General features: G+C 54.6%; 10 protein-coding genes across 10 annotated transcripts; 3 read left to right on the forward strand and 7 right to left on the reverse strand.

Moving 5' to 3' along the window:
- Positions 1-809: 809 nt before the first annotated feature.
- CH63R_11151 (MOSC domain-containing protein) lies at positions 810-2170 on the reverse strand (the record flags this gene model as incomplete). The annotated part of the gene is made up of 3 exons (XM_018306125.1): positions 810-856; positions 915-1956; positions 2003-2170. The coding sequence occupies 3 exons, from the start codon at positions 2168-2170 to the stop codon at positions 810-812; spliced, it is 1257 nt and encodes a 418-aa protein (XP_018152966.1).
- Positions 2171-2717: 547 nt separating this feature from the next.
- CH63R_11152 (fungal zinc cluster transcription factor) lies at positions 2718-4115 on the forward strand (the record flags this gene model as incomplete). Its single annotated transcript, XM_018306126.1, has 1 exon — positions 2718-4115. The coding sequence occupies one exon, from the start codon at positions 2718-2720 to the stop codon at positions 4113-4115; it is 1398 nt and encodes a 465-aa protein (XP_018152967.1).
- A 73-nt stretch (positions 4116-4188) lies between these two features.
- Positions 4189-5802, reverse strand: CH63R_11153 (Aldehyde dehydrogenase; the record flags this gene model as incomplete). Its single annotated transcript, XM_018306127.1, has 3 exons — positions 4189-5166; positions 5273-5621; positions 5675-5802. 3 exons carry the CDS (start codon positions 5800-5802, stop codon positions 4189-4191), a joined length of 1455 nt encoding a protein of 484 aa, XP_018152968.1.
- Positions 5803-6712: 910 nt separating this feature from the next.
- CH63R_11154 (Endoribonuclease L-PSP) lies at positions 6713-7114 on the reverse strand (the record flags this gene model as incomplete). Its single annotated transcript, XM_018306128.1, has 1 exon — positions 6713-7114. One exon carries the CDS (start codon positions 7112-7114, stop codon positions 6713-6715), a length of 402 nt encoding a protein of 133 aa, XP_018152969.1.
- A 1057-nt stretch (positions 7115-8171) lies between these two features.
- On the reverse strand, positions 8172-9335 carry CH63R_11155 (Alcohol dehydrogenase GroES domain-containing protein; the record flags this gene model as incomplete). The annotated part of the gene is made up of 3 exons (XM_018306129.1): positions 8172-8263; positions 8321-8403; positions 8446-9335. 3 exons carry the CDS (start codon positions 9333-9335, stop codon positions 8172-8174), a joined length of 1065 nt encoding a protein of 354 aa, XP_018152970.1.
- A 976-nt stretch (positions 9336-10311) lies between these two features.
- Positions 10312-11962, reverse strand: CH63R_11156 (Duf895 domain membrane protein; the record flags this gene model as incomplete). Its single annotated transcript, XM_018306130.1, has 4 exons — positions 10312-10493; positions 10550-11353; positions 11422-11775; positions 11839-11962. 4 exons carry the CDS (start codon positions 11960-11962, stop codon positions 10312-10314), a joined length of 1464 nt encoding a protein of 487 aa, XP_018152971.1.
- A 600-nt stretch (positions 11963-12562) lies between these two features.
- CH63R_11157 (Dimethylaniline monooxygenase) lies at positions 12563-14118 on the reverse strand (the record flags this gene model as incomplete). Its single annotated transcript, XM_018306131.1, has 3 exons — positions 12563-13291; positions 13367-13928; positions 13982-14118. The coding sequence occupies 3 exons, from the start codon at positions 14116-14118 to the stop codon at positions 12563-12565; spliced, it is 1428 nt and encodes a 475-aa protein (XP_018152972.1).
- Positions 14119-15682: 1564 nt separating this feature from the next.
- CH63R_11158 (Hydrolase CocE/NonD family protein) lies at positions 15683-16799 on the forward strand (the record flags this gene model as incomplete). The annotated part of the gene is made up of 5 exons (XM_018306132.1): positions 15683-15706; positions 15763-15898; positions 15952-16145; positions 16261-16353; positions 16413-16799. The coding sequence occupies 5 exons, from the start codon at positions 15683-15685 to the stop codon at positions 16797-16799; spliced, it is 834 nt and encodes a 277-aa protein (XP_018152973.1).
- Positions 16800-19150: 2351 nt separating this feature from the next.
- On the forward strand, positions 19151-19393 carry CH63R_11159 (Mitochondrial phosphate carrier protein; the record flags this gene model as incomplete). The annotated part of the gene is made up of 1 exon (XM_018306133.1): positions 19151-19393. The coding sequence occupies one exon, from the start codon at positions 19151-19153 to the stop codon at positions 19391-19393; it is 243 nt and encodes an 80-aa protein (XP_018152974.1).
- A 1245-nt stretch (positions 19394-20638) lies between these two features.
- Positions 20639-21491, reverse strand: CH63R_11160 (uncharacterized protein; the record flags this gene model as incomplete). Its single annotated transcript, XM_018306134.1, has 2 exons — positions 20639-20821; positions 20949-21491. The coding sequence occupies 2 exons, from the start codon at positions 21489-21491 to the stop codon at positions 20639-20641; spliced, it is 726 nt and encodes a 241-aa protein (XP_018152975.1).
- Between the last annotated feature and the right edge of the window lie 705 nt (positions 21492-22196).

Here is a 22196-nt window from a genome sequence, read left to right on the forward strand (position 1 = left end):
CATCTAGCCAAGACGGGGGCTTTGAAAGCGAATCTGGGCACTTGAACCCAGCCCGAAAGCCGTCTATATTCACAGCAGAGTTCTCACAGAATGGTCCATTGCGACTTGCGAAGTGCGTCCAACCATTTACAGTCGACTTTGATATGCTTATGCTTGCGGACTTGGTGGGATTGCACCGCTCGCTTGGGCGGACTTGACAAAGCATCCTATTTTAATTTGAAACGTCAACACCCATCAGAGCTCGGCGAGAGCCATGGTGCGAAAGCGAGGCCATGGGTGAACGGCTTGGCAATCACCGGAGCTGCTGAGTGAGGATATCTCAAGAATAACTCTTCCACGGGCGCCTGCTGAGTAATATCTCATTGGAACTGCAGGGAGTGTGTATGTAGATTGTCGATCTTCCACTGCCAGTCAGTGGCTTTGTAAGAGCGCGGACGATTCGACCGACCGGACTTGCGGACGAGGCGGAGTTTGCGGCTGTATCGACTGGCCCATCGCCGCGGGCCAGCGGACATCATAAGCCAGATTGTATTGTATCAAGTGCTTAGAGTTTCGGCGCTCCCCCATTCTCGTCACATTCCGAGAAGTGGAAGGGGTTCGACGGTGAGTGACTTTTTCTCGTTTGCCAAACACCAATCCTATGGTAGAAACTATGCATGTCTACGATCACAAGGTAGGTTGCCACGCCCCCAATAACCCTACTGCATTATACAAAGCCATCGGGAGTTCTGGTTCAACCTGGCCGATAGGCTTTTCTGGCAGATGAGACGTTGTCGGGGAATCTATTGATTCCGAACCTTGTCATAGGTTCACTTCTCTGTCTGGCCGAGGCCGAAAGTCGTCAAATGAGGCCAGTCTGCAGCTTGTTAGCATAAGATCTCAAGTCAGGAGATAATCTAATCGGCCAAAATCACCGAAAGTAGTCCTGGCAGGGTTGACGACAGTAACCCGGGCCCTCTCTCCGACAGTTAAGGTCTTCCCGACTGCTGACCCAAAGCAGAATCCGTAGCGGCCAAACACCGGGCTGTACTTGGCACCTTTATCGACACGGCGGTCTTTGTTCAACTTCTTCCACACGGAGCCCCGATCGTCAGCCGCCGCCTTCCCCGTGTCGTAGTCGACGGTAATGCTCTGGCAGCGGTAGCAGTTGGACGTCAGTGGCATCCGGACGCCGCCCTCGAATGTGAGCTCGCCCCAGAAGTCCTCCGCGAACGGCGCGGACGCGCCCTTGACGACGATGTTGGGCCGGAACTTCCGGACATCCATCTCGGCACCGCCCTCGAGACGTGAGGAAACCTGGGAATTGCTCGCCTCGGTGACCACGAGGTAGTGCCCGAGGTCGTTGAAGACAAGCCGCTCCTCCCGGAACGCGAGGGACGGCACCAGGGCGCGGAGACGGCTTGTCCACTTGGCCTTCTTTAGTCCTCCTCGGCTGTTCGGGGCGAGAGATCCAAGGACAGCGCGCGACCCGTCGCCAATGTAGACCAACCGTGTCTCGAAACCTAGGCGGTCGGAGAACCAGGAGGCTGGCCCGTCGCCCATGTCGTATGCCTTTGTCCGGCTAACATGCAGGCTTACTTCGCATTCCTCAAGGCCCTCCAGTCCTGGCGACAGCGGAAATCGGATCTCGTCGTCGGTGTCGACTTTTGCATCTGCTGCTCTTTTGTCGAACTCCGTCTCGCGGTCATGCCACTTCACCGCCACCTCGTTACTCACGTTATGGACCGAGGTTTCGAAGAGTGCAAGTTGGAGGCAGCGGCCTATAAGCAGCGTCTCGTACGTCTTCTCGGACGGATCGTTCTCGTCGCGATGGACTTTCTGAAGTGAAAATGTGCGGTCTCCGACGAAGCCGTGTTGCCCAACCCGTGCTTCTTGCAACTCGCAGCCCCTGAGCCCCTTGACTGGATATACGTAGAGCTGTTTCCGGCGGATCACGACAATCGTCTCAGTCTGGTCCTGTTGTTTGGCCAAAAAAGAAAAAGGGGGAGAAAGTCGGTCATACCTGTGAGATCTCCAATGCGTCCCCGGCGGCCTGTGATCGGAAAAGTCGTACACCGAAGAGCAAAGCGGTGACTGTTGCGACCACCAAGACAACAGCAGCATTCACAGTCGTTAGTGGGTTGGTTGCGACGTGAACCTCCGTTAAGGTTGTGTTCGTCAACGCGTCCATATCGAATTGACCTGGTATCGAGCAATGGGCGCAAGAGGAAAGGTGTCGAGCCGGTGCTCAAAGAATTTTAACCAACCTCAAGACTCCTGACGTATTGTGCCCGGCTTCTGACGTGATGTCTGATCTGCAAGTTGGGGTTGGACTGGACCCCCTCAGTCGGCAGTGGTTCCGGTCTCCAAGGAAAGCTTTCCGAGTCAGATCCGCTGGACGCCAGTTCAGCTAAACCCCTTCGGGGAACAAGATGGACCAACATCCAGCATCCAGCATGTCTCGGGCTCCCGTTGGTTTACGTCGACCCGGACCAGATGGGGGTGCGAGCTGCTGCAATCGTTCCCCCCCCACACACTTCCTACCATATGCCGAGATGCTTATCGGAGAGGGGGATAGGTCCGAAGATACGAATCCTGATATCGGGCCGCATCAAACCTCTTTCTCATGACGGTCTTATCTAATTATCTCTCACCTTACAGAGCAAAGGGCAACTTGGCAGTGGCATGATATCAGAAAAGGTTGCCAGGGCATTTCGATCAACTAACCATAAGCCAGGATGGTCGCCAACAGAAGCAGGGTCGTCGAAGGGTCCTGCTGGCCCTGCAAGAAACGCCGCATCAAGTGCGACCTCACCAAGCCGTGTTGTGACCGGTGCTCCAAGATAGGCGCCCATTGCGACTTCAATGCCCGTCGCCTGAAATGGAACACGCGCCCGACGACCAAGGCGCCGGTCATCTACCAGATCGCGACGCGCGACGGGCAGCTCGCCGCCTCCCTTGCGTCCGACGAGAGGCGCGCTCTCGACTACTTCCACCACCGCCTCTGGCCTCTCCTCACGACCGCCCCGGAACCATGCGCCGCCCCGATTCTGCAGGCGCTCGAGCACCGCGTGGTGCTCCTCGCAACGTGCGTCATCGCCGACGCCCACCGCGTCCTCCAGGACGGGAGGAACAGCCGCAACCTCCTCCGGCTGAAGCGGCTCGAGTGTCTTGCTGCGGTACGGGGAGAGATAGGCGGGGCGCAGAAAGACACGGCGGATAAAATGTCATTGATGACGCTCTTGCTGGCGGTTCTCCTTTTGTACTTCCATGACGGCTTTCTCGAATGCGCACATGCCTCCTCATCCTGCTCCTCCTCCTCCTCAACCTCTTCAACCTCTTCAACCTCAAGTCATCATGGAGGCGTGCGGGCCATCGTTGACAGTCTCGGAGGTATCCAGCCGGTTCTGGAGTCAAGTCACGAGTCTATCCACATGCTTCTCTCCGAGTTTGCATCGGCGGATCTCACGAGCATCATCCTGAAGGGCGGGAAGCCGTCATTCCCACCGGAGATTTGGGAAACCATAGACAAGAGATCCGTCTGGTGGGGGAGAGATATCCTGGGCCGTTCTTCCCTGGCGTCGGTCTTCCAAGAAACGTCCCGACTGGCATGGTATCTCGATGCAGTGAATACCGGAAGCGAACAGCTTTCGATGGGAATCATCCTTGGTTTCGAGACGGCCTTGTCGCCGATATACGCAAGAATCACGGACGCATGTGTCGATGTTGTCCAAGGGGACTCTGAGCTCGAGGGGAACCATGCATTCACTCTGATCCGCGCATTTCAACACACGGCACTCATTTACATGTATCGAGCTGTATGCGGCCTGCCGGTCTCCCACTCTCTCGTTCAACACCATGTGCTACCATGCTTGGAGTGTATTCTCGAGATCAAGCAGCCGTCAAAGGTTCTCAACTGCGTCATATTCCCTCTACTAGTTGCCGGGGCACACGTGCAGTCCCGAAGACATCGGAAGGCTGTCCTGGGATTAGTGCACGACATTCGAGACGCGGTCCGGTTTGCCTCGTTCAGCTCCGTGAGCGACGTACTCAATTCAATATGGAAAGCCGACGACGAAGAAGTGTCTTGGTTTCACATGTTCTCAGGGTTCGGGCCGGACGCCATTGTGTTGTGAAGTAGTGCCGAGACTTTGGACGAAATGCCTGGTCTCTATAGGGAAAAAACCAATCATACGCGATATGACATGCCTACAAGACAAGACCCAGGTTGACATGCACAGCCTTCGTCTGCGTATAGGCAGCAAGACCGGCTTCACCCAGTTCGCGGCCGATGCCACTCTGCTTGACACCACCGAAGGGTACTCGGATGTCAGAGTCGTTGGAGCTGTTGATCCAAACCATACCCGACTCCAGCCGGGCGGCGACGCGATGACATCTCTCAATGTCTCTCGAGAACAGCGCGGCACCAAGCCCATAGGATGTGTTGTTCGCCAGCGCCACCGCCTCTTCTTCCGTCTTGAATGGTGTGATGGCGACGAACGGCCCAAAGACTTCCTCCTGGAAGATTCTCATGTCCTTCTTGACGTCAGAGAAGACGGTGGGCTCGATGAAGAAGCCCTTCCCGTCACCGACGTTCTTGTAAGGGACACCTCCTGTCACCAGGCTGGCGCCCTCGTCCTTTCCGGCTTGGATGTAGCCCAGAATCTTGTCATACTGGGCCTTGGTGATCTGAGGGCCCTGGAACGTGTCGTCATCAAAGGGGTTGCCGACCTTGTTCTCGAGACAGATCTTCTTGAAGCGGGCGACATAGTCTTGGTAGACCTCTTCCTGCACCAAAATCCTCGACGTGGACGTGCAAATCTGGCCTTGGTTGCTCATGATGCCGACATGTCCCCACTTCGCGGCCTGGTCGAGATCGGCGTCCTTGAAAACCAAGAGAGGGGATTTGCCGCCCGTCTCCAGGGTGATGTTCTTGATATTGACACTGGCAGTCTTCATGATTTGGCGTCCGGTTGCCGTGGAACCCGTGAAGGCGACCTTGTCGACGTCGGTGTGGGAAACCAGTGCATTGCCCGTTTCCCTCCCCAGACCATTCACAATGTTGATGACGCCGGGGGGAACCCGGCCTCCTTCACCAGGTTTGCGAAGTAAAGTACCGATAGAGGCGTCTGCTCCGCAGGCTTCAGAACGACAGTGTTGCCACACGCCAACGCGGGACCGAGCTTCCTGGGAGCAGGTTTAGCTTTGACCCCCCGACGATGCGAAGCAAAGGAAGCACTTACCACGCCGCCATCATGATGGGATAGTTCCAAGGGATGATGGAGGCACAAACCCCAACCGGCTGTTTCAACGTGTAGGCAAACTTCTGGGGGGTGGTGGGGATCGTCTCGCCGTGGATCTTGTCGGCCCAGCCAGCGTAGTAGCGGAGCGTGGCAATGGTCTCGGCGACGTCCTCGCCCAGGGCCACGTTGTAGGGTTTCCCGCCGTTCCACGTCTCGAGGGTCGCCAGAGCCGCTTCATGGGCCTCGACGAGGTCGGCGAGCTTGAACATGAGCCGACCGCGGTCGGTGCCGGAGATGTCTCCCCAGCCGGGGCCGTTGAGCGCCGCGCGGGCTGCTTTCACCGCCTTGTCGACATCGTCGGCCGACGCTGCTTCGACCGAGGCAATCTCGGATTCGTCGCTATCGGGTTGTTAGCGATGGTGCTCAGATGCGTGTCCGTCGCAGTTCCATACCTTGGGTTTATGGCCGTGATCTTGGCGCTACCGTTCCCCTTCACAAACTCGTTGTTGATAAAGAGGCCAGTGGGCAGGCTGATCTTGGTGCCGTTTGGGGCTGTGAGATTCAAGACAGGGGCAGACATAGTGAGTAAGACTGTTGTTCGGCATCAACTCTGGACACTTTGAGAATGGCAAAATCACGAATGGCAAGTATGCTAGCATGGGAAACAGGGTGTTATTCAGAGCTGGGAGACAGCCCCTCAACTTATCTAAATAACAACCACCCCCTCCATTTGACTCCAGAAATGCACAGGGCTGCCAGCGATAACTGTCTGTCTCCCGAAGAAGACAAAAGATGGGCCGCGGACAGGCAATCAAGAGTAACCTCGGAGCCGATGATAACCTTAGACACACATGCAGTAATACGCCCCTCTCCTCCCCACATTCTCTAACCCGCATATAATTGAAACACCTCGGGTGCGAAGCTGGCGAAGCTGATTCCTTGTAGCTGTGTGGGCACCCCAAGTGCGGAGATCATGCAGAGTGCCGAGTGATCTCCTCCTAGAGCTGTCCGAATCGGGTAGCATTTTGGACCACTTTCGCGGGGTTCCAAGGAAGGCATGCAATGTTGGACAGCGCACATTTGGAACTAGGTCCGAAAGAGGAAAAGTGAGGCGAGGTGTTTTGCAATGTTTTGCACCGACTGCATTGGACTATGGAGGCCAGAACCGCAGTACAACACGCATCGACTGAATGGACGCGGGAGATACCTCCTGACCGAGGCCTGTTTTCTGGACGCTACTTCTCGACATACTTGTGAACCAATACTGGCTGTTTCCCTGAATTGATCAATCTGTGAACATCACCAAGCCCTGTTATAGGGGCGCTGTTCCAGTTCGGAAGCACGGCTAGCTAATCATGAATTCATATCGTTATCCGGCCACGGAGCACGGCGGAGTGTTGCTAAAAGATCTCGCAATGGCAGATGCCAGAACTAGTTCAATCTTTGACCCTAACCCTCATTTGTCTTCCAAGAACCTGCAAAACAAATTCTTAAGCGGGAATCGACGCCTCGACTTCAACCTCCACCTGCATGCCCTCCAGTCCAAGCTTTCCAATCTGTACACATGTCCAGATAGGCCGGTGGTTGGGAAACAGGCTTTTGAACTGCGCCGTCATGAGGTCGAAGCTTGCGTCCATGTCGATGTGGTAGGAGCGGACGGCGTAGATGTCGTTAAACGATAGACGGGAGTCGACGGCTTGAAGGGCCTTCAGGACGTTGTCAAAGGCAAGGCTGATCTGCCTCTCAAGGTCGGGCGTGACTTTTCCATTCTCGTCCCAGCCGCCCTGGCCCGAGGTGCGGATTGTGTTTCCTAGTTTGACCGCCTGGGAGTAGTGATACTGCTCGGCATTGGTCTCCGTGCCGGGGTAGTTGAAAAACTGGGCGGAAGGCATGATTCCAGGTTGTGAAAAGCGTTGATGTGTTGGCTTTGTGCTGATACAATGGTAATCTTCAGCTTCCTAAATGCCCACTTGCGTCGAGAAAGTATCTGGTAGAGCCTGCTACTTATCAACAAGTTTGATGTCAAGCTGGTCAGTTATGAATGCTACGTGGCTTACACGCCCTTCGAAGAAACCTATGCGGGGCTCTGAGCCGAGTAGCTGCAGGGAATATCTGAAAGGGACCATCATGGCCGATCTCCCTTCTTAATGGACGGGTTGCTTCCATGTTGCTGGATGCAGATGCAGCTAACTTGGGTACATACTGTCTCAAGCTATCAGACTCACCGATGCGGGGTTACCTGATGGGAGTGGCTTACATGTAACCTTATGTGCATGTGGTCCATCTTGTTGCCTGACTTGGAATAGCGCCCTCCCTGTTGGTGCTGGGAAACGGGAAGAGTAGTCCTCGGCCACCCGACTTCAAGAATAACCATGTGGATCCCTATCGACTGGCCCCAAGACGTAAGGAGGCTTAGGTCCTGCCAGAAACCTAATTAGGATACGAAGTTAGCTGGGGTCCCAGTTGAGCATCCGAAAGGGATGTCTCTTCCCTGTCCAACTTTTGCTGGTAAGTTGCCAGCATTGTGACAAAAGAGTAATTCTTTTGTTACATCCAGCAGAAGTACTGTCTGTCATTATGGCGGCTTCAGAAACATCCTCCTACGATCGCGATAAGATTTTGCAGAGCTTCGTGACACAGAGTATTGTATTCATAAGCAAAATCAGCCGCAGTAGGTCTTTGCTTTGATTTGTTTGTGAAGTACGGTGGTGTTCGAATGCTGTCTTCAAGTTGATTAGAGCCAACGATTGAGGCCACATAAGCTTTTGGCATGTCACTCAAAAAAACATATTTCCTTACTTTCCACCTTGCCGTCGAACCTGTCGATATGTTTCAAGCCTCAGCAACTCTATCGCCCCCCAGAAAAGACATTCAAACGCCACTTGTGTGACTGATCAAAACCGATCTTTGAAACTTCATGAAACTGAAAGATGCGCAGCTAGAGAGATTTTAGTCAACGTCAATGACGACCTTCAAGGTCCCGTGCTTAGAAGCTTCGCCAAATGTCTCGTAAGCCTTTTCCATGTCGTCAAGTTTGAAGTCTTTAGCGCGTGTTAGTCAACGATTTTACCGCAAGCACGAGGCAGGGTCCGACCTACAGTGGGTTATCAATAGCGAAGGCTTCAACTTTCCAGACTGGACCAACTTCAACAACATGGGCGTAGTGGTGGTGTCCACAAGTCTGGTCGTGATTGCTGCGTCATCTCAGTCAGCTTCAACGCACGACCACGGTTCTCTCATGATTTCCGAGTTGCTCTCACCGATGTTCTTGTCCCAAAGATTCTGGAGATGGAGGTCCACCTTGGTTCCGTGCACACCCACGTTGGCCAAGACACCACCAGGGGCAAGCAAGCTCTGGCAGAGATCAAAAGTGGCTGGGATTCCGACTGCTTCAATGACGGAATCAGCACCCTTTCCCTCCGTCAAGGCCTTGACCTTGGCAACAGCATCGGCCTCCGCGCTGTTGATCGTGTCGGTTGCGCCAAATTGCCGCGCCACCTCGAGCCTCTTGGCATCCAGGTCGATGGCAATGACCTGAGACGGCGAATATATCTGTGCGGTGATGATGGCCGCCAGTCCAACGGGTCCGGAGCCCACAACGACTACCGTGCCACCGGGCTGCACCTTTCCATTGAGTACACCGCATTCGAGGCCGGTAGGGAAGATGTCGCTCAGCATCACCAACGCCGCGTCGTCAGCACCGTCAGGGATCGGGTGGAGACTTGATTCGGCATGGGGAATACGGACGTACTCGGCCTGGGTGCCATCAATGGTGTTTCCGAGGATCCATCCCCCCGACGTGCAGTGGCTGTACATTCCCCTGCGGCAGTACTCGCAAGTCGCGCAACTGGAGATGCAAGAGATCAGGACGCGGTCGCCTTGTTTGAAGCGGGATACCGAGGCTCCAGTGGAATGGATGACCCCAACGCCCTCATGTCCCAGAGTTCTTCCTGGTTGGCAGGTTGCAACGTCGCCTTTGCGGATGTGGAGGTCTGTACCGCAAATAGTGGTTTTGGTGACTTTAACAATGGCGTCGGTGGGGGATGCTAATGACGGAAGCGGTTTTTCCCGCAGGGATACAGAGTTGAGGCCATCATAGATAAGGGCTCTCATTGTTGAAAGACGTCGCAGAGCTACTGGGCTGGCCTAAGTCGTCTGTGTGTCTGTGTCAACGGCGTGGAGACAGCCGATAGCCTGGCTGTGGCACCCAGACCCGGACGTATCTATCTCTATTCCCGAAGCCGGAAGAAGTTTGTTGTTTCTGAGGTTGTCGTCACAGTGTTTCGTGCGAAAAGATTCGATTAGTGACAGGTTCCGTGAAATGATGGCTCAGTCTCAATTGTCGTGGGAGCACATTGAGATTGGCATTCCCATTCTTGGGGTACAGAGAACGTTATAAGCACAGCTTTGAGGGGCCACAGGTAGCAAATAAATGTGACGGTAGCTTTCAGACCATGTTGGTAGCAAGGCAAGCAAGAAACTGTGGTCTGACATGCCGTGACGTCTGGGATGTGCTGTAGGTGAGGGGAAACCAGCATCTGATTGTGAGGGCCTGGTTCGTCTCGGCATTTCCGGGGAGAGAAGTACCAAAATTTCAAACTGAATGATATGCGATTGTCCTTGACCGGTTGGTTTTGGTCACGGGGGAGTTGGAGGAGGTTCAACCGAGTTGCGGATCCGCACAAACCACGCGGATCCGCTCCCACTAGTCGTTGCCAAAGGTATTCCACTAGTCAAACTCAACAACACTTAACTGGTATTCCGTGTTTTTGAAAAGAAAATATTGATTTTTAAGATGCAAGATCTGTACATGGACGCTGATGTCGACTCACTCGGATTCGAGGCTTGACTACATGCGTGGATGATGAACACATCGCATCAGCTAGCTGCCTACTAACAACGAGAAGCAGATATAAACCAAGCAGCGGCAATCCAACGAATATGATGAGTTCGGTCGTCTCGCGGTTTTAAAAAGTGTCATAAATTTGAAGCCAAAACATTTCCAATGTTGATTGGCTGTCGAAGGTTGTGTTGAGAATGTAGACTAAAGGGTGGGTATCTTGGTTGCTATATGCCAGTCTGATAACAATTACATCTTCGCGTCTCTTCCGAGACCTGTCTGGCCAATGGCAAACTCCTTCCTCTCGTCAGACGACAACCTTGTCTCGGCGATCTCACCCGTCTGCGACTGCTCTTCAACGTTTGCAATCTTGTCTTCCTCGATGGGGACATGGTCTCTGACAACAAGCCACGTGGGGTAGACGGCCAAAACTGCACTGGGGTTAACAACTGTTTCCGTCGGTACTAGGAAGTCGACCAGAACTTACCCAAAAGAGCGGTGTTGATAGCCAACGGAACGCGTCCTCCCTTCCACTTCTGGGTGTTGATACCGAACGAGATGGCCTGAGAGAAACTCTCCTGGCCTCGCAAGATGCCCGAGAAGCGCGCGAGCTCGGAGATGTTGTCCGTCTTGGTGGCCAAGAGGTAGTACAGCCAGTTCTGGAGCGACTGCCGGGCAAAGTCCCACAGCAGGAGCACGAAGAAGCCCTCAACGAAGCCCTTGTCCTCCCAGTCGTAGGCGGGGGGGTTGCGAGTGTACTTCTCCTGGATGACCCAACCGTAGACCCAGGCGATGACGTGCCACACGATGACGTAGTAGAAGCCGATGTTGATGCGCTTCTTGACGCTGAACTTCTTGTGGTCTAGGAGCATGCTGATGATCTGCGACGAGAGGAGGGTGCCGAAGTTGCTGACGAAGCCGATGAGGGCGCGGGCGCGGACGCCGAAGTAGTACGACTGAAAGTTCCCGCTGTACTGGTTGAAGTAGGCGGCCCAGAAAATCGGCAGCAGGAGGAGGACGTCCTTTCGCATCGAGACGCGGAGCAGCGCTTGAAACTCGGCCTTGAAGGACTTTTCGGCCTTGATGATGACCTTGCTGCCATCGGAGCGTTGGACCTTCTCGGGAGGAGAGAGAGCGAGGGCGAGAGGGACACTCATACACTGAAGCGCAATGAAGACCAGGTAGGTCTGGGAACCGACCTTACCCTTCGTCTTCGCGGCGGCATTGTTGTTCAGGGCCAAGACGATGGCACCGCCGACTAGAGGGCCACCCGTTCTGAACCAAAGCCAGACTGTGATAAGTACGGCGTCAGTCTCTCTCTATGTTTGGTTATCTGACGTTCCTTTTGGGATGACTTACTGTTCATGTATTTGCCGCGCTTCGACGGCTCGGGGTACCCGAGGGCTACGGCGCCTTCGGAGGCCCAGAAGAGGCCTGCAGAGATTCCGCAGGCGGCCGCTCCAACAAGGACGAACCAGACGTTGCCGAAGCGGTTGTTGGTGTAGAGACCGGCCGAGTAAAGGGGGTAACCAACGGCGCCCAACAGAAGCGTCCACGAGAGCCCGATGCGGTTTGCGATGGGCCCACCGAAAAGGCAGAGGAAGCCCATGAGCCCGAACACAAGGGCGTTGGCGGCGTTGACGAGGAACGGTTCCTGGGCCCCGCCTGCGCCGAGGGCGTTCATTGCATTCCACAGGCCGGGGGCCATGAAGCCTGACGAGGGCGTTAGTTGTCATCACAAGAAGCCGAAACGGCAGCCGGGAAAGGTAAACATACCGACTCCTCCGATCACGAAGGCATTGAAAAGGGTGCTGTGATACCACACACGCTTGACAGGCGCCTCCTCGGAGACCACGTCCTGGACGTCTGCAGGCGCAGACTTGGGTGATTCTTCAGCCATGATTGACAATGGGGGGTTCGAAGATGCTACACACACACACACAGAGACACACTCGACAGTTTGCACAGAGGACGAACTTGTTATCAGCTATATAACAATTTCTTTCTACTTGGACTTCCACCGCCACAGCAGTTGGTCTAGAGCCGGCGAGAATTCAAAAGTCCCTGCAGGTTTTCACCGCGGGACGAACTCCTCATTCATAGAGCAAATGACGGAATCTCTTAGTGCAACGTTGAATCCACCACTTGAACAGGAGGCGAGCATCTTATTCGGCACTCGTCAACGGCGATCCACCAGAAAGCGGGTGCGTTGCCGACCGTCGGCCTCTCTCCGTCGGGAAATTGACCGGGAAGACGGAGAACCTTGGGTATAGCACGCAGAAACCGATCAAAAACGATCTCGCGTAGGATTTTCAGTGGCTTGGCGCAGTGCTTGGAAGCGAAAAAGCCTTTCTTCACCATCGAATTGCGTCCGAAGTCCAACAGCGCCATCAACAGCCCCGTCTCATGTCAATTTCGCCAAGCTGTCTCGACTTCTCTATTCAAGGGCCCCCTCCCTCAACTCCTCCTTGCAAGACGGAGCTGGCTGTTACAACCTGAATTACAGCTTGGCCTGGATCTGCTTCTTTTCTTCCTTCTCCTTCAGTTCCCTCCACCATTTCTGCTTCAGCGCCAACACGCCGAAACCAAGCAACGCCCAGTCGTCCTGCCACGCGGGCAGCTCGTACGCATCGGTGCCCGGCGCGGGTGGTCCAGCAACACCGCGTAGGAACTCGAAATACTCCTTGAAATCAGGCTTGATCTCGTGGAACTGCGACGTGGGCCCCTTGTACTGCAGCCGCTTCACCTCCCACTCGTCCTGCTCGCGCGGCGAGGGCAGGCCGCCGCCCCGGTTGGCGTAGTAGCGCGCCACCGCGACGGCCTGGTACTCGTACACGCGGAACGAGAGCGCCCCCTTGACCTGCCCGACGATCGTGAGCGACGGGTCTGCGACGTTGAAGACGTGCTGGTAGAAGCCCGAGAGGCGGCCGCTGGGCGTCACGGGGTCCGGACGCAGGAACGGGTAGGACAGGCGGTACCCCGTGCCGAAGTGGACCTTTTCTATGCCGTCGACCTCCGTGCCGTCCGCGAAGGTCACTCTGATGAGCTGGTGCGGGCCCGCGGACACTCGCGTGATCTGGGGCTTCCTCACCACGTTTGGTAGCTCCCATGCGTCCTTTAGGGTTTCGTTGTAGCCCCGCTGTGAGAGGTAAAGAGGACCAGAGACGATGTTGTGGATTTCGGAAACCGTGTCCGAGGCAGAGACGTTGCCGCCGACCACAACAACTTTCTAAAGCACAGGTTTGTTGTCAGTGGTTGTGGCTGTGACTGTGGCCTAGTCTCGGCAACCCGAGTGAAATCTCACCTTGTTCACGTAGTCTTCCGGGGATCTGTATGCTTTGGAATGCTCGAATCTCTGCGGCAAGGCAGCAGACACCTCCTTCAGGCCCGGTATGTTCGGCACGTACGGCACGCCGTAATGGCCGGTGGCCACGACGACCGCATCAAAGGTGTCCTGCCACCAGTAGTCTCTCTTCTCGTGTTTGAGGTAGTGCTGGGTCTTCCTCAGCGTCAGCTGCCACTGCCTGCCGACCTTTTCGACGCGCTCGACGTGCGTGTTGAAAGTAAACAGGTGCGAGAAGGGGTCCGCAATCTCTTCGATGTACCCCGCGACCTGCGCGTGAGGATGCGTCGGGTTGCCCTTGCCGAAGCGGCCGATGGACGCGGCCGAGTTCACCGACGGGAAGGGCTTGTAGGTGAAGGCCATGACTTGGGATCCCACGTTGCTGTCCAGAGACGGGTAGAGGCCGGTTCGAGCGGTGACGTTCTCAGCAGCGGGCGGTGTTGACTGCGGGAGCGTTGCTGGTATATCTCTCACGGGCTGGCTTGAAAAGGGCGAAAAGGGCTCTGGCTCCTCATCGTATATCCTGAAATTGCCGCATCAACACTGTGTTCTTGGTTCGAGAGAGTCGCGACTTACCATGTCCCGCCAATTCGCTCTCTTCTGTCAAAAAGCTGGATCCGATCAAACGTGTTTTCCTCGCTGAGGGCCTTGACTGCCGAGATGCCAGACGGACCAGCGCCGATGACGGCAACGCTAGAGTATCGCGGGGCCATGTTTTTTTGAGTTGGAAAGAACAGGAGTAAACTCAATTCGCCTATGGGTGAGTTTGGAATCATCCCGAGCCTGCCTTCGCCAAGGTGAGAAGCATATATAAGCCGTATATCTCTGACGAATTGGTGCTGCAGATGACGTGCTTGCACTACATGCTGAAGATGGTAGAATCGGCGGCAGTTCCACTAGAGCGCATGCTTATGCCTTTGCATTTCTGTGAGGACGTTCACGATATATGTTTATTCTAATCGCCGGGCTTTGGCTTCGCCCGCGATGTCTTAACTTATGGACGCACATTACGGCGTTGTAGAAGTCGTCGTTCTCGTCTGACAGCCAAGACTAAAGGATATGCATTGACAGTTCGGTTCGCCACGCGCCGGTCTTATCTTTGAAGTCGTCTATCAACCACAGGGCCAGGTGGAGTGTTCACTGATGGTGCACTTTGCGCGATGCAGTCCGCCGATGGCGCCACAGGATGCAAGCAAGCGATTTCTGTGGTACACTGGTCCATACCAACCTTGACAATGTTCAACGGCCGAAAAACATCCAACTGGCTTTGGCTTCCATTACCAGGCAACTTTTTCGGTTATTTCAAGAGACCAGCCATCATGAGCCTTTCCATTCCCTCCCCCCCCCCCCCCCCCCCCCCCCCCCCCCCCCAGCAAACGACCCGGGCGATGATATCGAGTCGCAGGAGAATCGTCGGGGATGGACTTCTGCTTCATTACGAATTTCGTTATCGCTAGCTCGGGCGGAATCCAGTTCCCACGTACGTTTTCAAGGGAAGATATGTCTTCCTGCAATGCTGGGCAAGAAATCTAGGAAGGTAGGGTACGACTTGGTTGTATTGGCTTTGACATTCAAGGCATGTTGTTCTTGTGGGCATGTGGAAACTTGCTCTCTTAGAAGCCAACAGGAAGCACAGTCGAGGGTTATCCCAATCTCACCACCCAGCCAAGTGCATGCGGCTCAACAGCAGTAGTGGTGTTGGCAACAAAATGGTGTATTTCTCTCTTATGCATGATGGATTTTCCCATCCTTCTGGTTCTAAACTATGAGGCTTCCACGTTAAACCCAATTCGATTTGTCGACGACAAAGAAAACTCTATCGCACACAGTTCTTCTTGGCTGCCATTCCGTTCACAGTAAGGCTCAAGCCTCAGCTCGGTGGCTTCCGTCCGTCTTTTTCCTCTAATGCATAGCGCCACCTTTGCACTACCCCATAGAATGCCTACTGTCTTTGGGTTCCGGGCGGCTTCTTGAAACCTTGTTTTGGGACTAGCCATAGTTGAAAGTTGCAAGCAGCGGCTTTTCACTGATGATGCTTGTGTAACCAGTTGAGTCACTATTATTGCATGCCAGTGACATTCCCCATTTCCCACTCCCACCATGCTTCGTTGGTTCTCTCAAAACATCACACAAAACACACGCCATTTTTTTGATCATATTCGATCAATAAATTCTCTCACGGAACAGTCAGTTGGTTGACTAGCCAGGATGGGGATGCTCCACTTGTTTATCGCTCTGCAATACGGCCTAGGCACTGTGATTGCTGCAGTTCCCACCATGTCCGGCTATCCTCTATGCGCGGTAAGCATTCATTTTCATTGAAGATCCCTCTTGGCTGACCATATGTGAGAATCTAGACGGATTGCATTGCTGAAGCTCTGCTGCAGTCCTCTTGCATAGGAGAGGACCTAGCTTGTCTCTGTGCCGACGTTAGATTTAACGGACAAGTCGAGGCGTGTGTGACTGCTGCTTGTACTGTCAAAGAGAGTCTTAGTAAGTATCTGGTTCGCCTGAATGGGAGTTGTCTCAGCCGCTGCTGACCGTAGGGGGGGAAAAAGTTGTCGCCAACACGACGTGGACGAGTTGCGGGTTTCCGCTTGCCGACAATACGGCCCTTCCGCGGTTTCTCGCCGGTTTTCTCTTCTTATTGCCTGCCGTGTTTATCTTTGCTCGTCTGCTGAACAAGAAGATCAATCCATCTCCGTGGGGTGCCGATGACGCTTGCATCATGTTTGCATTCGTACGTTTGGGAACGCATCTTCAACTTTGATTACCCTAACGCTAGTCAGGCATTCACACTTGCCATGGTGCCTACGATTTACCGCCGTGAGTCCAATACACCTGTTACAACCAAGCTATTTTCAACTGACCAAGGATCAGTTTTGGCCCTTGGACTCGGTAAAGATATATGGACGCTGCAGCCGCACGAAATCATTGACTTTCACAAGGTGAGTGGTGTTACCCGAGACTCGAGCGACTTCGTACCTACCTACTCATCGCTGTGCAGATCCTGTTTGTGACCGAACTGGTTTACACAATAACTATCGCGCTGATCAAAGCCTCAATACTGTTCTTTTTTCTCCGCATCTTTCCATCCATGCTATTCCGCAAGGTCGTATGGGCCACGCTGGGGCTGAACGCTGCATCCGCCCTGGTGTATTTCATTGTCATTCTTGTTCAGTGCCGGCCGGTGTCATTTTACTGGCTCGGATGGGACGGCCAACACACAGGCGTTTGCATGAAGTTTGATGTATTGATTATGTTGCATGTCGGCTTCAACATTCTTTTGGATGTCTGGATGCTTGTCTTACCACTGACGCAGCTATACAAGCTCAATTTCGGAGTGAAGAGAAAGATTGGAGTCATGTTGATGTTCAGTGTTGGGATCTTGTAAGCCTTTTGCAACTGGAGGTTCTTAGCATCCAACTAACCAGAAAAAGCCTCACTGCAGTCACATGTATTCGGGTTCCTATCTTGATTCATTACGCGACCGGCAACAATATCACCTGTAGGCAGTGTCCGTCTGTTTGATCTGACTACACACTAATTCTCTTGTAGCCGAGGCTCTGTGGGTTTACGTTTGGACCCTAGCCGAACTTGATGTCGGGGTTTCGGTGGCCTGCATGCCTGCAGCTGGCCAGCTCCTGAGAAGACTGTTTGGCAAAGTAGACAGAGACACTGAAAATTCGGGGTCACCTGTCCACTCGGCTCCCACATCAGAGATGGCTGTTTTGCCCAAAAAAGGACCAGAATCTCGGGATGTCTTGCTTGGTTCATCGGCAAAATCGGTCTCGACGCAGAGAGACGATATGTAACGGAACCCATTCGGCCGGGCTTTCTAGCTGAAAAGGCCATATTCAACAATGGTTCGGCATCGGTAATGGACCCTCCGAGCGTAGTTGCTGCACACAGCGCGGGTGGGACAGCGACCAATTTCTGCGCAGCCACTCGTTATCTCCAATCGCGTCTCAGAAGTCGCAACTTCCACCGATGTGCAGTCTCTGTGTTCGTCCCATTGTCTTTAGAGAAAAAGGTTTACGATAGTCGCAGATAGCTGTGTGTTGTAAAGCCTCAAGCTTCGGAACGGGAGGGGGAGTGGGGGAGACATTGGGCCGGCGGGCCGTCGTCCATCGGCAGACTTCGGGATAGCGATGCCCCGTCGACACGTGGCCGCCCGAACCGACATGACCCGCTGCAGGACTCGTTAGTGGCGTCGACCCGGGCCCGCGGAAGGCGGGGGCGTCGCCGCTTTGAAACCAACAGTCGAAGGATATCCTCTTGGAATCTCTGGGGGGGGGGGACATTTACGGCTAACTGGCTCGCGTCAGTTGAATGGAAGACAGTGAACCTCGACAGGCTGTTATTGATAGGGCACGCAGCAAGACAGCAGGTCTTCTGGAAACGGCCATGGAGTAGTTGCGTGTAAAGAGGCCCTGCTCTGTCAAACAAAAGTCAAAACCGAACGATGCGGCCTATCGTTGCCAGGGGTTCTTCCCATGTGTCGTGGAATTGCTTTCAGTGGTCTGTCTGCGCCGTTGCGGTTGGACCATCAGCGCTAGGGGGCGGACACTTTCACATGCGTCATACATCCCCCCCCCCCCCCTGTCGACGCATGCTCTGCTTGACCATCAACACCGTCAAACCCTCTCATCCGTCCTCCTAGAGAGAAAAAGACACAGCCGGGAGGGTGCCATAAAAACCAAGCTGGTTCCAGAGCCAAGAACAACCCCCTCCAAGTCCTGTGGTCTAGTCTCGACACTGGGAGAAACCTGAAGGAGTGCGGTGTGCGAGGGTCAGTCGGAGAGGCCCGAGGACTGCGGGCTCCACCCCGGGACGTTGTCTAGTTTTCATTAGGCAGTTCTGACGGCAAAGACGGGGCTCCATAAAAGTCAGGCCACCTTCGACGGCCGACCCCATCCGCTCTTGAATCATCCCTCCTTCGTACAGTATGTGGTCACTACTTGGCGGGCTGGTTGCCGTCTCGTGGAATTGTAACGTGGTAACTTGGTAACTGAGAAGAGGGTGAAGTTCGCCACCTGCTGCTGCTAAGAGACACCCGGCAATGAGCACGACTTGTACCGTGACAAGTCAACCCCGCGTACGAGGCACATGACGGGGGGCGGGCTGTAGGTGCAACTCGGCAAGATGCCCTGCTGTTTCTGCCCGTACCAACCCGTCCAAGTCCGAGTGTGCGTGTGCCCGTCGGAGGGTGCCCACCTTGCCGCCGGGCCGCTGTCGGTGAGGTAATCCGACCTGGGGGAGAGGTTCCCAAAAGGGTCTTTCAGGTATCATCCCCGGGCTCCCTCTTTGTCAAGTGACTTTCACCCGGTTCCCTCCTCCGCCGCGCCCAAACTTCTCTCCTACAACCTGTTTTTTGTTTTTCTTCTTCTTTTTCTTTCCCCTTTCTCTTGCATTGTTCATGACCTTTCTTTTCCTTTCCAGCAGCGGCACAGTCTTCCCTCATTCGCCTCTCGTTTCGACAGACCAACCAGGGTAGACTCGGGCCATCACATCCGATACCATTCCAATTAAACAACCTAACAAACCGTAAGCCAAGCCGCAATGACCCCTCGGCTATCATTCGGGCCAAGGCACCCCGCGATGCGTCCGCTGACCGATCCGGCTTGACTCAAGATCTCAAACGTACGGAAGAACCCGCGATACACAGAAGCGAAACAACCGAGAAACGGCAGAAGCGGCCATAAATCCAGAGACGACAGGCAACACGCGACAACAACTGCCAACATGGTCCTCATCACGCGCGCCATCTCCCTCACAAACTTCCTCGTCGCCTCCTCCGCGCTCGGCTTCCAGGTCTTCGTCCTGTACCCCTGGCACGAGCAGCTTTCGCACGACTTCGAGGAGCTCAAGAAGGAGCACATCCGCGTCCTCGACTACGTCAAGGGCGTCGACGCCGGTCTGAGAAAGGGGCAGGGCGGCGCCCCCGCAGGGGAGTCGATTCTGGAGCGCCTGGGGTACAGGCGGTAGATCATTCGCCGTCCCGGCAACGGTCATCAATTGGTAGAAAACTGATAATAATTCCATGAAACCCGACCTCGCCTGTGCCCCTCGAGGTGTTGCGAGCGCACTGGATGAAGGAGGCCATCAGGTATGACTTCTCGTGGCACTTGGCATTCTGTCACGATATATTTGTGGTATAGTGGCTTAGAGGGCCAGCCTCTCCAAGCTCTACATTACGTGACCGCTCGTAGAGACTGTATTTCTACAAGCTACAGCTCCTAGCCTATACTTTCGTAATCCAAGCACTTTACACACTTCAGGCCCTATGCCTAGCTGTGCGCTCTAGCTCGTGAGACATTCCTACTGGAATTGCCGTCTCACCCAGTGGCCTCCTCCATACAGCTGCTCGACTTAACGTTAGTTTTGGGACATTGGCAAATGGCCAGACATGCCCCCTTTATCGGCAGATCGAAGCATCGGAGCCCGCTCCGGAGTCTGAACCGAGAAAGCGGTATCGGCATAACCGACCCCCACTATCACCCTGTATCTCGACATGCCATCTATATCCCAGGGGCCGCTTATTCGACGTCTTCATTTCAAGCACTTGTCGGCGTTCCATGTCTGGCCAATATCACTGAAAGACCTTGTCGTCTTTGATCTCATTCCACCAGTCCTCTCCTCCCGCCACGCCAAACATACACACGCGCATGATGGTTTCATCTCACATGAGTGCTACATCTGGTCAACCTGAAGGCGCCACCTTCCTCTGAGTGAAGCAAAGAAACACTCAGATACTCCGGAGCGACGTATGATTGTGGTCCCTGTGATCCCGTGTTTCAGACGTCGTCAGCTATGATGTGAGTTATGGATGCTCGTCCTCATCTCAAAGTAGCCTTCACCTTGAATTGAGACGAGGAAAGGGATCGAGAGATTCGATCTCATAACTGCCATTGTATTGTGCATCTGTGTCTTGTCTGATGCCGCCACTTGTAGTTCTCACTGTCTGAAGTACGTAGGGTATCGCGAATTCCAAATGCTCGAGTCCGATCCTATCACCCTCTCCATCCAGTCTCGGCCCATCTCAGTCCTATTTCAGTGCCATATCGTGCTATCCGTACTTTTGGCCATTCCTACCCTTTTTCACTTCCGTCACAGCCGCTGGGATGCCATCTCTCTCTCCACCCTCCTCACTTCGCTGCGAGGAGGCTCGGTGCTAGTTGGTTGCAAAGGAAGAAAGAAAAAGTAAACGCCCCGGTGAGTGCGAGGGCGGGCTCAGGCGTAGCTCTCTTGCTCGGCGGGCCAGGTGCCGATCCAGGCGACGAGAAAGATGAGCAGCCACATGATGAGCCAGGTGGCGTGGCCGCCGGCGGAGCCCAGACCGAAGAAGCTTCCGATGAGAAGAGCGGCGTGGATGAAGGCCGTGACGAGCAGGAAGACGTCGAAGTGCCAGCGTCCCTAGAAGCAAGGAGGCACGAATCGGTTAGCGATGGTCCTGTCCCTCTCCCAAACGATAACATGATTAATGGGGGTGTCCACCCCCAAGTCTCATATCATGACTTGTGGCCCATAGAAGCTCACTCACCACCATGACGCCGAGAACCTTGCGGCGGCCCTCGGCCTGGCCGATGACGGCGAGGCACCAGGCGATGAAGAAGAAGCCGATGACGCCGAGGATGATGCCGATGATGAAGCCGGCGACGCGGGCATGGATGATGTCGCGGACGACGCCGATGACGGACATGGCGGTGCGGATGCCGAGGATGACGTACATGCAGATGCGGCGGAAGAGGACGGCCTTGTCGGCGGTCTTGAGGCTGTAGGCCTCCCACGAGAAGGACCAGCAGCCGCGCATGTTGGGGCACATGCGGTCCTTGAGGCTGCCTCCGCCTCCTTGGGACTGGGCCTGGGTGGCAGAGGCGGCGGCGGCGGCGCCCTGCTGGTCGGTTTGGGCCATGGTCTGATATCCGACGACGGTCTGGTGGTGTCCGAGGATCGGGAGGGCGCTCTCGTGGTCGGAGGGGTCGGAAGACCAGTAAGAGGCGATCGAGTGCGTGTCGTAGACGCGGGTCAAGTCGCTGGTGTCGCCGTAGAAGAGGCTGGGATCGGTGCCGGGGACCGGGGGCATTATGAGCTGCGAGGAGTACGACATGTCTTTATATGCCGGGGTCCAGGAGGGGCCGACCTGATAAGCGAGATGGGCTATTATTCGTTGCCTGCTCCGACACGGGTGTTTTGGAACGTGGCACAAGCCAAGATGTTTGGGGAATTGCTTCGTACCACCAGACGGGATTCGGTTGGTTTGGATGTAAGGCTCCCCTTGGTGTTACAGACGTGTACAACAACAGGGGGAGGAGGCTTGCTAGCTTTGTCCAAGGAAGGCCGTGAAATTTTCTATTTGTTTTCATTCTATTTGTTTCGTTTTGTCTTCGACGGGTGCTTCCATAAGGGACTTTTCAGAAGAGGGCAGGTGCAAATAGTTGACTGAGTTGCTCCCGCTGCTCCAGGCTGTCTGGCGATGTCATCACGACTAAGCAGAGCTGTGAGTTGAGAGAGTTGAGCGCGGGGTTGCCAGGCTGGAGGGAACTCACTGCGCAACTTGGAACTTGGCAGGATTTCTTTGACATCCTCTTGCAGAGCCAGGGTCTGTTAGGCATCAGCAGTGACTGTCAGTCACAGCAAGTCAACAAAGCTAACTATGTGTTATCAGGAACATGGGGTTACACAAAATCAGATTCATCCTCCGTTGACATGGTCTGGGGCTGAGACAGGCTTGTTTGTCTTCACCTCTAACCAGAGTCCACCTCAACCAAGACCACAGTATGATCACCTC

The sequence above is a fragment of the Colletotrichum higginsianum genome, chromosome 8 (assembly GCF_001672515.1).
Source record: "Colletotrichum higginsianum IMI 349063 chromosome 8, whole genome shotgun sequence".
NCBI lineage: Eukaryota > Fungi > Ascomycota > Sordariomycetes > Glomerellales > Glomerellaceae > Colletotrichum > Colletotrichum higginsianum.